This window comes from Bufo gargarizans, chromosome 5, assembly GCF_014858855.1.
Source record: "Bufo gargarizans isolate SCDJY-AF-19 chromosome 5, ASM1485885v1, whole genome shotgun sequence".
NCBI lineage: Eukaryota > Metazoa > Chordata > Amphibia > Anura > Bufonidae > Bufo > Bufo gargarizans.
In genome coordinates, this window is record NC_058084.1 from 119,766,389 (window position 1) to 119,781,029 (window position 14,641).

Sequence of the window (14,641 nt, forward strand, 5' to 3'; positions counted from 1 at the left end):
TGGTGTGAAAAAAATATAGGAAAAAATGACACCAGCTTTTTTTTGTGAGTTCACCTCCCAAAAAATTAGATAAAAAGCAACCAGAAAGCCAAATGTAACCCAAATAGTGCCAATAAAAACTACAGCTTGTCCCACAAAAAATAAGCAGCTCAGTCAACAAAATAAATAAATAAAATGATTGTTTTTAAAAACCATGGCAGAATATTCAGATACCGCTCCTTCCCTTCTGAATCCTGGCGTATCCCCAAATAACAGTTTACGACCACAATTGGGATGTTACTGTATTGAGGAGAAAATGGGTAGCAAATTGTGGGGGATATTCTACTGTTATCTTTTGTGAAAAAGACAGTTTGGACCTAAAGCACAATTTTCTTGTTAAAAAAAATAAATAAAAAGCTAATTTCTCGCCCATTTTCCTTGGGGGACACAGACCTTGGGTATAGCTCAGCTCCCTAGGAGGCGTGACACTAAGTAAAACTGTTAAGCCCCTCCTCCATCAGCTATACCCTCAGCCTGGAGATAGAGGCTACCAGTTTTAGCTTAGTGTCCAAGGAGGCAAGACACTCCCTGCTACTGCAGGGCTGTTTTCTCCTTGATATTTTATTTTTCTAATTTTGTTATTTTACTTTTTCCTAGGGATACCAGAGACGCATGGACCTCTCTGCTCTCCCGGGGTTGAGCTGCGCCAGTGCCAATTTATCTGCACTGCTGCCTCCCCCACAGAAGCAATAGGAGGATCTGGGCAGCAATGGCTCCCCTACATCCCGCCAGCTAGGGGGTCGCCCGCACGCCAAGCCCCTCTACCAGCTTCCTGCCACTGCGGTGCCAGTGGCTGAAGGGGCGACCCTGCTGGAAGGAACTGAGGGTGAAGACGTCGTTCGGTGAGATGGCTATTCCAGCCCATACCCCGTCCCTATTTGCAGCACCTACCCCTCTGGGTAAGGGGGGCACCCGTGGTCGCTTATTCTGAGCGCTCAAGCAGACCCTCCCCAGCTCCCCTCAGGTTATCCTCAGCAGGGGGGCCGCGTTATCCTCAGCAGGGGGGCCGCCTTCCTCCACGCCGTTCCCCCCACGCTGCTTTCTTCAGCCCGGCATTCTCTCTCCCTCTCTCCCTTCCCGCCGCCGCCCGCTCCGTTCCGATCGGGGGGCGGGGCTTATGCCCGACATGGGCAGATCGCGGTGGAGCTTGTTTCTCGGCGAAACAGGGGACTTGGTGGCAGAGGGTCACCCACCTGGGCAAATCGCCGCACTCCAGGGGCCTGCGGGCCCTTTATTTTCTGGCATCTGGCTTCTTCTTAGCCCTGAGAGCATTTTCGGCAGCAGGGGGCGTGGCTTACGCGCGCGTCCTGTTGGGGGCGGAGCAAGCGCTGGAGGGGGCGGAGCTTGTTTTCCCCGCGATTCTGCTGAGATTTCCCGCGCTTCCTCACTCCTGACAGGAAGCTGAGACACGGTGGGGGACTCTAAACTCCTGTGTACATCGCTCGGCTTCTGTGGGCGCTATCTGCTGGCTCACTGTTGTTGCTGCTCTCTGCTGCTGCTGATCTGCTCCATCTCTACTCCTGACGTTCTTCTGAGGCACTGGTAGGACAGTTAACCCTCTCCTAACCCTCCTGGCCATAGCTGCTATAACCCTTTGTGGTCTCTGTATTAGAGTACAACCACCTTTCAGCATGTCAGATCCCACGGGTGCCCCCAAACCCTGGTACCATGCCTGTACCGCCTGTAAGGAACTTTTTCCGCGTGGACAATCTGAGCCGCATTGCCTTGCATGTCAGGCCCCGATGCAGGGCCCGCTTCCCGCTGCGACCCCCGGTGCCTCTGAACCCCCTGACTGGGCTAGGTCTCTGTCTCAGGCAGTGGAAAGCCTTACACACGTAGTGGGCCGTCTCGTGGATAGACCGCCTCTCCCGCAGGCTGCCACAATCCCTGTCGCACCCGCTGGGACTACCGTTTCTGCCGCCCCCACTGGTTCCCTGCCTCCCAGCGAATCTTCCAGGGCCCGGCATACTCAGAAACGTTCAAGGGTTGAGCGCACATCTTCTCCAGATGCTTCGCTCTCTCCGCCATGCGTGCGAGCTCAGTCGAGTCTATCCTCTCAAAGGGATACGCTTTCTGAGGGAGAACTGGCGGATTCGGACGTGGACATGGACTCAGAGCTTCCGTCCAAATTGGCGTCCGCGGTGGGGCATCTTATCGCTAGCATCCGTGATACCTTTCAGATACACGATGACCCCCCCAGCTCCGAACAGGCCGGCGTGTCCTTTCTCCGCCCCAGACAGGCCTCCAAGGTTTTTCCCATACACGCTGATTTTTCTTCTGTGGTATCCAAGGCTTGGACCCGGCCTAACGTCCGCTTTATTACACCCAAAAAGCTGGACATTTGCTATCCCTTTCCAGCGGATTCTGTGACCACGTGGACATCCCCGCCTAAGGTTGATCCTCCCGTGGCTCGCCTGTCCAAAAGCACTACTATTCCGGTACAGGACGGATCTTCCCTCCAGTCTGTTGAGGACCGTCGTACGGAATCCCTCTCCAAGGCCATATTTACTGCCTCTGGTTCGGCCCTTAGACCGGTCTTTGCCTCAGCCTGGGTTGGTAAAGCGGTCTCTGAATGGGGTTTGCAACTGGAACGGGAGTTAGGGTCGGACGTCCCTGTTCAGGACCTCCGCTCCTTAGCCCAACTAATTGTTCAGGCCGGAAAATTCGTCTGTGAGGCCTCCCTTGATGCGGGTGCCCTCATTGCCCGTTCCTCTGCCCTGGCAGTTTCTGTCAGGAGGGAACTCTGGCTGAAGGTTTGGGCGGCGGACGCCGCTTCCAAACGCTCTTTGGCCGGCCTACCATTTACGGGTTCCCGCCTGTTCGGGACCCGTCTGGACGAACTTATATCAGAGGCCACGGGTGGGAAGAGTACTCTCCTCCCCCAGTCCAGGCCAAAGGGCGCCCCCCGTGGTCGCGCTGGTTCGTCCCGGTTTCGGTCCTTTCGCAAGACCACCGGGTCTAGACCCGTGGCCAGTTCTTCTTCCTCTGGCCCAGTCCAAGATAGGCGCAAGAAGCCGTTTTTTCGGACGCAACCTACCTGGCGCAAGTCCCAGCCTGCACGGGCTCCCACAGGCCAGCAGCCCTCTGCCTGAAGGTGCGCCCCCACCCACCCGGGTGGGGGGCCGCCTTCTCCTGTTCAGGAACGTATGGCGGGCCCACATCTCAGACGCATGGGCGCTCGAGATTGTATCTTGCGGATACAAGATCGAATTTGCGTCCATTCCGCCAGACCATTTCTTCCGATCCCGTCCTCCGCGGGATCCCGTACGAGCGGCCGCCTTCTTCGCGGCTATTCGCTCTCTAATGGACAAGGGTGTCGTCGCCCCCGTGCCTCCGACGGAAACGTTCAGGGGGTTCTACTCGAACCTCTTTGTGGTTCCCAAGAAGGAAGGCTCAGTGCGACCGATCTTGGACCTAAAACGCCTGAACCGTTTTCTCCGACTACAGAGATTCCGGATGGAGTCTCTCAGGTCCGCAGTGGCCTCCCTGGAAAGAGGGGATTTCATGGTTTCGATCGACATTCAGGATGCATACCTCCACGTTCCGGTTGCTCCATGTCATCACCGCTTCCTGCGCTTCGCGGTGGGGGACGATCACTTCCAATTCGTCGCCCTTCCCTTGGTCTGGCGACGGCTCCTCGGGTGTTCACCAAGGTCCTGGCCCCTGTCTTGGCCCTTCTACGTTCAAGAAGTGTTTTTCTTCTCCCATACTTGGACGACATCCTGGTCAAGGCACCCTCCTTCTCTCAGGCATCCGGCAGTGTGGACCTCACCCTGGAGACCCTGACGTGGTTCGGTTGGGTTATCAACCACCCCAAGTCTTCCCTTATCCCCTCCAGACGGCTGATCTTCCTGGGGATGCTCCTGGATACAGAGTTGGCGGAGGTCCGCCTCCCGTCGGACAAGCGTCTGGCCCTTCGCGGGTCGGTTCACAGTCTCCTCAGTCATCGCCGCCCTTCCCTCAGATCCAGCATGCGGTTGTTGGGAAAGATGGTTGCCTGTTTCGAAGCGGTGCCGTTCGCACAATTCCGATCCCGCACCTTTCAGAGGGCAATTCTGTCGGCCTGGGACAAATCGCCGGGGAGTCTGGACAGGACCTTTCTTCTGCCTCCCCTGGCTCGGGCTTCCCTCAGCTGGTGGTTGCATATCCCTCTAAGGGGGAAGTCCTTCCTCCCACTGAACTGGCTGGTGATTACCACCGATGCCAGCTTACGGGGGTGGGGGGGGGTTTTCCCTCCCCGGTCCGTCCAGGGCGTTTGGTCTCTATCGGAGTCCAGACTTCCAATCAATATTCTGGAACTGAGGGCGATTTTTCTGTCCCTCAGACACTGGACCCATCTACTGAAGGGCCACCCTGTTCGGATCCAATCGGACAATGCCACGGCTGTGGCATACATAAACCATCAGGGAGGCACTCGCAGCGCTGCAGCGATGCAAGAGGTGTCCCTCATTCTCCTCTGGGCGGAGACGCACGTGCCGGCCTTATCTGCGATTTACATCCCGGGGGTGGACAACTGGGCGGCGGATTTCCTCAGCCGGTCCACCATCGACCCGGGAGAATGGTCCCTGCACCCAGAGGTGTTCGAAGCCCTTTGTCTTCGCTGGGGTCGCCCCGACGTGGACCTCATGGCTTCCAAATTCAACCACAAGGTCCCCCTATACCTGGCCAGGGCACGGGACCCGAAGGCATACGGCGCCGACGCGCTCGTCCTTCCGTGGCGCGAATTCTCCCTTCTGTACGTCTTTCCTCCTTTTCCCCTCCTGCCACGGGTTCTTCGGAGGATCGCGGCAGAGGGCGTTCCCGCGATTTTAATCGCCCCGGATTGGCCCCGCCGGTCTTGGTACGCCGACCTAATGTTGCTGTTGGCAGACGCACCGTGGCCACTGCCCTCCAGGGAAGACCTTCTCTCTCAGGGACCGATCTTCCACGAGCATTTAGGCTCGCTACGTTTGACGGCGTGGCTATTGAGACCGCCGTCTTAACGCGACGGGGTTTCTCCGCGGACGTAATCCGCACCATGATCTGTGCTCGTAAGCCTGTATCCTCTAGGATCTACTATCGGGTTTGGAGGTCCTATCTGGGGTTCTGTGAGTCCCGGAGCATCCCTCCTCTCCGATTCTCCCTTCCCACACTCCTGTCCTTCCTCCAGTCGGGTCTGGACCTGGGGCTGAACCTCAGTTCTCTGAAGGGACAGATTTCGGCGCTGTCTATTCTTCTCCAGCGTCCCCTGGCCCCTCTAGGGCCCATTAAGACCTTCTTACAAGGGGTGGCTCACTCTGTTCCGCTGTACCGCCCTCCAGTTCCTTCCTGGGACCTGAATGTGGTGCTCTCGGCGCTCCAATCCGCCCCCTTCGAGCCTTTACGGGAAATCTCCCTTCGTCTTCTGTCCTGCAAGGTCATCTTTCTTGTGGCCATCACGTCTCTCCGACGGGTGTCGGAGTTAGCGGCTCTTTCTTGCTCCGACCCTTTCCTGGTCTTCCACCAGGATAAGGTTGTGCTTCGGCCTGTCCCGACCTTCCTGCCAAAGGTGGTTTCCGCCTTTCACATCAATGAGGACATCGTCCTTCCGTCGCTCTGTCCCTCTCCTTCCCACCCCAGAGAACGGGAACTGCACCGTCTGGATGTGGTCAGGGCGTTGAGGATTTACTTGGAGGTCACCGGATCCTTTCGGCGCACGGACTCCCTGTTTTTGGTTCCGGAGGGTTCGCGCAAGGGTTTGGCGGTCTCCAAGGTGGCTATTGCCCGTTTCATTAAACTGGCGGTGTCTGAGGCTTATCGAGCCCAGGGCAGAGCTCCGCCTTTCGGCATCACTGCTCATTCCACCAGAGCAGTCGGTGCTTCCTGGGCGCAGAGGCATCGGGCCTCGGCTGAACAGTTGTGCAAGGCAGCCACTTGGTCCTCTCTGCACACTTTCACAAAGTTCTATAGAGTGCATACGCATGCATCAGCGGATGCTGCTTTGGGCCGCCTGGTTTTGCAGGCAGCGGTTTCCTGATGCTCTGGTGGTTTTCCGCCTTGGGTTTGTGGTCCCTCCCTTCTTGGACTGCTCTTGAACGTCCCAAGGTCTGTGTCCCCCAAGGAAAATGGGCGAGAAAAGGAGATTTTTGTATAACTTACCAGTTAAATCTCTTTCTCGCTCTTCCTTGGGGGACACAGCACCCACCCTTCTGTGTTTGGTTACAGGGTTATGGTTTGGCGCCCCGTTGGGTTGCTGGTTGGTTGTTCCTGTTATTGGTTGTTTTCCTTTCACTACTTGGACACGCAACTGGTAGCCTCTATCTCCAGGCTGAGGGTATAGCTGATGGAGGAGGGGCTTAACAGTTTTACTTAGTGTCACGCCTCCTAGGGAGCTGAGCTATACCCAAGGTCTGTGTCCCCCAAGGAAGAGCGAGAAAGAGATTTAACTGGTAAGTTATACAAAAATCTCCTTTTTCCACCTCATCACCACGACGGCTACGAGGAGATTGACCCTGACCTCTGTAGGGGCAGGAACAGAGAGGGGGTTTAAATCCCCCACCACCAACACCTCTGTAGGGGCAGGAACAGAGAGGGGGTTTAAATCCCCCACCACCAACACCATGTTTCCTGTCCCTACAGCGGACAGGGGCAGAGAGAGTCTCCCTGTGGGGAGATGAAGATGGTTATTTTCCTGGCACCTACCGGTGTTCCCCCTGCCCTCCTGCAGTCGGCGTACTAATGCTGGGCGTGAAGGAGGGAGGCCTCGCTCCATTATTAGATGTGAACCTGCTCCCGGCTGCGATCTCACGCCGAGCCCTTGGGGCGTTCGCCGGGGGCGCATCGAAGCGCTTCTGAAGGCGGCCGACGTCACTTCTGGTGGACGAGGGAAGTGACGTCATCCAGGAAGCGTCTCCAGCTTCAAATTTTGGCGCCAGCAAGCGCTGAATGCCTCCTGTACTGGCATACCTGGAGTCTGTGTGCGGTCATGTCGGCTGAACCCCGCTCCCCTGGAGACCCTCCTGTGCTGCCTACTGTAAGTCCCCTGTGGGGAAGCGCTTGTTACTCTGCTACTTGTTCTTTAAACACTGTACCAGGTTGCCTACTCCTCCTCCTCCTCCACTTCTCAGGCTTGGGGCTTTATCTCCATTCATTTATTTCATGGCTGATAGGGATCATTTCCCCCAGGTTCCTAAGGAGGCCCAGAAAAAAATCAGGAAACAGGCCAAATGCGCGTCCTGCCTCAAACGGCTTCCGGACGATTACCGCAAGAAACTCTGCAAGGACTGCATTTCTAGTGTCATTGCGGAAGAACAGCCTTCCTTCCTTGATGAATTGAGGTCTATGATCCATGATGAAGTAAAGACCTCCTTATCCCAAATTTCCCCCCCTCTCAGGGACCCGCCTCCACCTCCGGAGGTAACAGGGGAAGATGCCTCTACATCTAGAGCCTGGGAGGACGAGGAGGCTTCCTCTGATATTGACACTGCTGAGTCAGAGAGGAAATTTTGTTTCTCGCTCGATGAGATGCCAGACCTTCTAAGGGCTGTCCGGGCCACGATGGGGATAGAAGACACCCCAAAAGCCCACTTAATACAAGATGAGATGTTCTGGAGACTCCGGGTGAAGAAAACCTGTGTGTTTCCGATTAACGAAAATATTTGAGACATGGTTCTGGACGAACGGTCCAACCCTGAGAAACGGTTGGGGGTATCCAAAGCCTTCAAGAACCGGCTATTATTCGATTCTAATGAGGGGAAGATCTTCAATGAGACTCCCAAAGTGGACATTCAGGTCGCTAAAGTTAATAAAAAGACTGCCTTGCCCTTTGAAGATACCTCACAGTTGCGTGACCCCATGGATAGGAAGGCGGATAGTCTCCTGAAGAAATCATGGGAAGCGGCCATGTTTAATCTAAAAGCTAACATCGCGGCCACCTCGGTAGCTAGGTCCATGAGGTTGTGGCTTGACGAGTTAGAATCTCACATAAGTGATAATACCCCCAGGGAAGAGCTACTTAGGTCCCTCCCCTTATTGAAGTCCGCCACAGCCTTCATGGCAGACGCCTCGGCCTAATCTGTTAGATTCGCTGCGAAGGATGCTGGGCTTTCCAACGTTGCCCGCCGCGGCTTGTGGATGAAGAGCTGGTCGGGCGGGTTCCTAAGATTTGCTATCCAGGACCACAGGGGGGTAACCAGCCACTTCCAGTTTACGGCCCTCCCCTTTGGGATATCATCTGCACCCAGAGTCTTTACGAAGCTGGTAGTCGAGATGGTAGCCTTCCTGAGACACAAGGGACTAGTGATTGTTCCATACCTGGACGACTTCCTCTTGGTTGGGAATTCAGAGGACGATCTGAGATCAGACTTACTAACCTTCCTATCTCTCATCCAGGATCTAGGATGGTTGGTGAACCAGAAAAAGTCACATCTTGTACCTTCCAGCACTATCCAGTTTTTAGGTGTCATCCTGGGCTCCCGGGCTCAACGTACCTTTCTTCCACCAGACAAGATCAAAAGCCTCCAACTGAAGATTCGTCGGTTTCAGAACAGGAGGTCTTGTCCCATAAGGGAAGCCATGAGCCTCCTGGGCCTTCTTTCGTCCTGCATCCCGTCCGTTCCCTGGAGCCAGTCCCACTTTCGATATCTTCAGTTATGAATCCTCAGATCTTGGGACAGACGACAGTCCTCACTGAACCACAAGGTTCTGATCTCCCCTGTGGTGAAGGTCTCCCTGAACTGGTGGAAATGCACAGCCAACCTGTCCTTGGGAGTCGCCTGGGAGAAGACCCCCTACATCCAAGTCCTTACGGATGCAAGCGAAAAAGGATGGGGTGCGAAAGTGGGAGATTACTTCTTTCAGGGCTCCTGGATTCCGGTAACCCGCTCCCAATCTTCCAACTTCAGGGAGCTGGAAGCGGTCCGAAAAGCTCTGAAGGCAGCAGAAGTCCTCCTTGTGGGTCATCACATAAAAATACTTTCCGACGGTAGCGTACCTTTCTCATCAGGGAGGCACGAGATCGGAGAAGCTGATGTCCATCGCAAGAAAAAGTCCCGCGTGAGGTCCATCTCCGCAATTCATTTGAAAGGGATACTAAACGTGGAGGCAGACTATCTCAGTCGCCAGTTGATAGACCATACCGAATGGTCTTTGAATCAGGACGTGTTCCAGACTCTGGTAGAAAAGTGGGGCACTCCACAGGTGGACCTGTTTGCCTCCAAGAAGAACGCAAAGGTGCCGACGTTTTGTTCATTGAACCCTCGAGACAACCCTTGGGCTCTAGATGCGCTGACGATTCCTTGGGACTGGGATCTCTGCTACGCATTCCCACCCTTGCCTCTGCTTCCCAGAATAATTCAAAAGCTCAACCTAGAAAACTCGACTCTGATCCTAATAGCTCCCTATTGGCCGAAAAGGAGCTGGTTCCCTTCCTTAAAGAACCTATCGATAGAAGACCCATGGCCTCTTCCCTCCAGGAGGGACCTTCTTCATCAAGGGCCGATACTTCACCCAAACTCGAGTTTCCTCAAGTTATCTGCTTGGATCCTGAAGTCCAGAGGTTGAGATCTCAGGGGCTCTCTGATCAGGTGATTTCTACCCTAAAAGCAAGTAGGAAGAAAGTTACCTTCTCAATATATCTGAAGATCTGGAAGCGATTTTGTTCCTGGAGCGGCAGTCCTGCCCCAAATCTAGAGCCACCCAATTTCCAGAAGATCTTAGATTTCCTCCAGCAGGGACTTGAATTGGGTCTCAGGCCTTCCACCCTGAAGGTACAAGTCTCGGCCCTAGCCTGTTTTTTTTAAAATCAAGATCTAGCCAATCATCGCTGAATCAGGAGATTTATGAGAGCTGCTTCTCGACTTCGTCCCTCCCTGAAAACCAGGATCCCCAATTGGGACCTCAATACGGTTCTCACAGGCCTGACCCTCGCCCCGTTCGAGCCCTTGGCCAGATGTTCTATAAAACATCTTTTTCTAAAAACAGCCTTTTTAGTGGCCATCACGTCCGCAAGAAGGTTAGGCGAGATTCAGGCTCTATCCATTCAGGAACCCTATCTCCGTATCACCGATGATCGAATTGTCCTTAAATTAGATCCAGGGTTTCTACCTAAGGTAGTATCAGACTTCCACCGTAACCAGGAGATAGTATTACCTTCCTTTTGCAGTAATCCCTCTAATGATAGGGAGTCTAGCTTCCATTCTCTGGATGTGAGACGCTCAGTCCTGCGATATCTCGAGGTATCTAAAGATTTCCGTAGATCCAATAACCTTTTTGTCCTTTTCTCAGGTAAGAATAGGGGTCTAAAAGCCTCCAGGTCCTCCTTAGCTCGGTGGATCAGGGATTCTATTTCTATTTCCTATGAGTCTCAGGGCCTTCCTTGCCCCACAAATCTGAGAGCCCACTCTACTTGAGCTATGTCCTCCTCCCAAGCCGAGCGGGCAGGAGCTTCCCTTGATGATATCTGTAAAGCTGCTACCTGGTCTAGCATCCACACCTTCACTAAGCACTATAGGTTAGACCTATCCAGTTCAGACCTGTCTTTTGGACGTAAGGTCCTTCAGGCGGCCCCCCCTCCCCCAGGCTATAATTTTTTATATCTCTTCGTAGCCGTCGTGGTGATGAGGTGGAAAGCCGGAATTAGACTTGCCGGTAATTCAGTTTCCACGAGATCACCACGACGGCACGTATTTTCCCTACCCCTTATTAAGTTTTCTTGGGAGGTTATGAAGTAATACCCTCTTGATTTGTTATGCTTTGTTCTCACCACCTTTTTTTGTCTCTCTAATTTTGGACACACTGGTGTTGGTGGTGGGAGGGGGGGGATTTAAACCCTCTCTCTGTTCCTGCCCCTCCAGAGGTTAGAGGTCAATCTCCTCGTAGCCGTCGTGGTAATCTCGTGGAAACTGAATTACCGGTAAGTCTAATTCCGGCTTTTCATTTTTACAGGCGGAGTTATACATTTTATGAAACTCCTGTTGGGTCAAAGTGCTCACTACACCCATTAAAAATTGGGTGGTGTAGTTTGCAAAATGTGATATAGAGAAATCCGCAGCACTCGTCCAATTCAATCAGTGGTGTTTTATTTAGTAGTTAGGCAGCATACATAGCGACTTTTCGACCCTCAGGTCTTTATCAAGCAGTGTGAAATATAACACAGGGAACCTTAAATAGACCACTAACACGTGGGTGTAACCATAAGTGACCTTTTTATTTATAGGAGGTGGTCACTTATGGTTACACCCACGTTAGTGGTCTATTTAAGGTTCCCTGTGTTATATTTCACACTGCTTGATAAAGACTTGAGAGTCGAAACGTCGCTATGTATGCTGCCTAACTACTAAATAAAACACCACTAATTGAATTGGACGAGTGCTGCGGATTTCTCTACATTGCTGTTTCTACTGGGATCCCGAGCCAGGACCCCTTACTGCGTGCACCGCATTGCCCAGGATGCATACCAGGTGACTTGAACATTGAATATGGATTTATCCCACTAAGGGGCTAGGAGAGCTGCTTATCTTTTCTTTTGTATCTGGTTTATAAAATGTGGTCACTTTTTGGGGGTTTTCACTGTAGGGATACCTCAGGGTCTCTTCAAATGCAACATGGCACCCAAAGACCAATCCAGCAAAATCTGCCCTCCAAAATCCATATGGTGCTCCTTGCCTTCTGAGCCCTGTCATGTGCCCATACAGCGGTTTATGACCACATATGGTGTGTTTCTGCAAACTTCAGAATCGGGGTAATAGATATTGACATTTGTTTTGCTGTTAACCTTTGATGTGTTATAGGAAACAATTGATTAAATGGATCTGCAAAAAAAAAAGGGGCATTTTGAAATGCCACCTCTATTTTGCTTTAATTCCTGTGGAATACTTAAAGGGTTAACAACATTTCTAAAACCAGTTTTGAATCGTTTAAGGGGTGTAGTTTCTAAAATGGGGTCATTTATGGGTGGTTTCTTTTCTGTGAGCTCCTTTTAAATGACTTCAGAACTTAACTAGTCCTTTAATTGTTTTTATTTATTTTTCTTAAAAATTGCAAAAATTGCTTCTAAAATTCTAAACCTTCTGACGTTCTAAAAAAATATTACATTAACAAAATGATGCTAACATAAAGTAGACATATGGTGAATTAATGAGTATAATATGAGGCATCACTATCTGTCTTAAAAGCAGAGAGATTAAAATTTAGAAAACTTTACGAGTGTATTACTGCAGTGCAGCGGCGGCATGAAGCGCACGGCGTCATAACAACCAATGACGCCGTGCACTCCTGCTGTCAGCAGGAATCCAGGCCGGCATACCATGGACCGCTCACGGCCGCGGAACACGGCCGTGTGCATTCGGCCTTAATCACACAAATAATCAGCCTGGGTTTGGGTTTAGATCTCCCCATTTCAATTTTAGAAAAAACATATCCGTGTCTCTCCAGACGTGCTTATGCAGTGTTTCTAGGCAGCGCAGTGTATGGTCATAGCTTTTAGGGAGCTTGGCTTATGACCATTGCCCGAGGGGATGCATGACTCACATCTGTGATGTAAGTTTGGAACCAGCAGGATAGGCTTCTGTCCCTCTTCTTCCTCCCACTCATACAGTAGGGTGCAGGCTAGTGTAGGATCCTTCTTTCAGGATAGTTCTGTTGCATGATGACTCTTTTATGGAAAATAGTGTTGCAGGGGACAGCGGTGCATCCTGGCTCTGTTATGGGGGCACTGTTGGTTGGTTGCCCTGTTACCCAGGAGGGGCATTGCATGACGGCTCTGTTATGAATTGTATGCTCGTTCTGTTATGGTATCATTGTCGCTTGCTGGCTATTTTATAAGGACAGTGCCGTAATAATATTCACAGCCCACTGTAGTGTGATTTTACTGAAGCGTTGTTCAAAATTGCTGTTCTTTGGAGAACTTGCTTTGAATTACTTTGTCTTAGTGGTACTTGGCTTACAAACACTGAGCAAGCATAGTTACAAAGGTCCATACTCCCATATTTGATGTGACAAGTTCTTTTTACAAATGGATAATTTCCTTCATACTGCCCAACTTTACTGTATATTTATAGTCCAGGTAAGTGCAGCATAGCCTTTGTTCATGTGTGTTAGAGGCTCTATCAGCCTCTCGAGCAGATTTCTCGAGAGATGCAAGCATTTTAAGTCAATGAGGTGCGTCGGTTGTCCATGATGTCCGTTGTGGTTTCCATTAAAAATAGAAACTGTAATACAGATGTGAACTGAGTCCTAATGGGGTTGTACAGAATTTTTCTATTGACTCTTATGATTGGCTGCTTTGGGCTGATTCCGGCCCTTCAAAGTGAATGGGAGCAGGACAAGGATAAGCCGTAAGTTGTTAAGTCCTGCATGTTTTGCTACTTTTTCACACATAATTCCTCAGCATTATCGGCAAGTGAATGGTAATGTTGGATGAAACTGCATTACTCTTTTAGGCTATGCTCACCTGAGCTCCTTTCAGAGACCTCATTGCAGATTTGTGTCATATTCCATGCATTGCTATTTTTCCAGTCAAAACAACTGAGATCTCGGCCGAACCTGTCGGTCCTTGTAATAAGTCAGTGAGGTCCATTGCACGCTGTTGGTGTCCCTTGCGTAACTGATCCTGCAATGTGTTGCGGTTTCTGATATAAGTGGAGACTAAGGCTACTTTCACACTAGCGTTCGTCGGTCCGCTCGTGAGCTCCGTTTGAAGGAGCTTACGAGCGGACCCGAACGCAGCCGTCCAGCCCTGATGCAGTCTGAATGGAGCGGATCCGCTCAGACTGCATCAGTCTGGCGGCGTTCAGCCTCCGCTCCGCTCGCCTCCGCACGGACAGGCGGACAGCTGAACGCTGCTTGCAGCGTTCGGGTGTCCGCCTGGCCGTGCGGAGGCGTGCGGATCCGTTCAGACTTACAATGTAAGTCAATGGGAACGGATCCGCTTGAAGATGTCACCATATGGCTCAATCTTCAAGCGGATCCGTCCCCCATTGACTTTACATTGAAAGTCTGAACGGATCCGCGCAGGCTACTTGCGCACTTGCGAATTTTTTTAAAGTTATTAATGCAGGCGGATCCGTACTGAACGGAGCCTCCGTCTGCATTAATATGAGCGGATCCGTTCAGAACGGATCCGCCCGAATGCTAGTGTGAAAGTAGCCTAAGATGTATATGTAATGGAGTTGGTCGAGCATCTTTCTATACCTAATTTCATGTTTCTTTTTCATTAGAAAATATGTGTCATTGCATACACGAAAGAAAAATACGCTAAGTGCAAAGTAGCTGCATTAGATCTTCTAATTAAGGTAACTATGATAAGGTTTGTCGAGTCCTTTACTGATATACGGTAAGTCATGCTATAATCTATGTTTGTGAGGTGTTGAACATTCTGTTTTCTTTCATGTAATTTCAGTTATTGCAGATTCTGAAGAAATCCTACACAATTGAAGAATTTAAGATCAGTGAACTTTTCAATAAATTTTACGGTGAACTGGCTAATAAAACCAAATTATCCGACACAGGTAAGATGCGTCACATCTTCAATGCATTTGCATAAGGGACAACAAGCAGTAATAGCAGGCACGGATAAAACGTCCATCTCTGTGTCATTATGGGCAGATAGCAACTGTTAATAGATTCACCTGTCACCCTTATTGGT

The 14,641-nt window shown here is 51.3% G+C and overlaps 1 protein-coding gene across 2 annotated transcripts in view; it reads left to right on the top strand.

Moving 5' to 3' along the window:
• The window catches only part of PRKDC (protein kinase, DNA-activated, catalytic subunit), a 408,896-nt gene that overhangs the window by 16,787 nt on the left and 377,468 nt on the right, over positions 1-14,641 (top strand). For both annotated transcript variants that reach the window (XM_044294047.1, XM_044294048.1), the window contains exons 4-5: positions 14,214-14,288; positions 14,396-14,504. In XM_044294047.1, the coding sequence (XP_044149982.1) occupies positions 14,214-14,288; positions 14,396-14,504 (184 nt within the window). The remainder of the gene's footprint in view (positions 1-14,213; positions 14,289-14,395; positions 14,505-14,641) is intronic.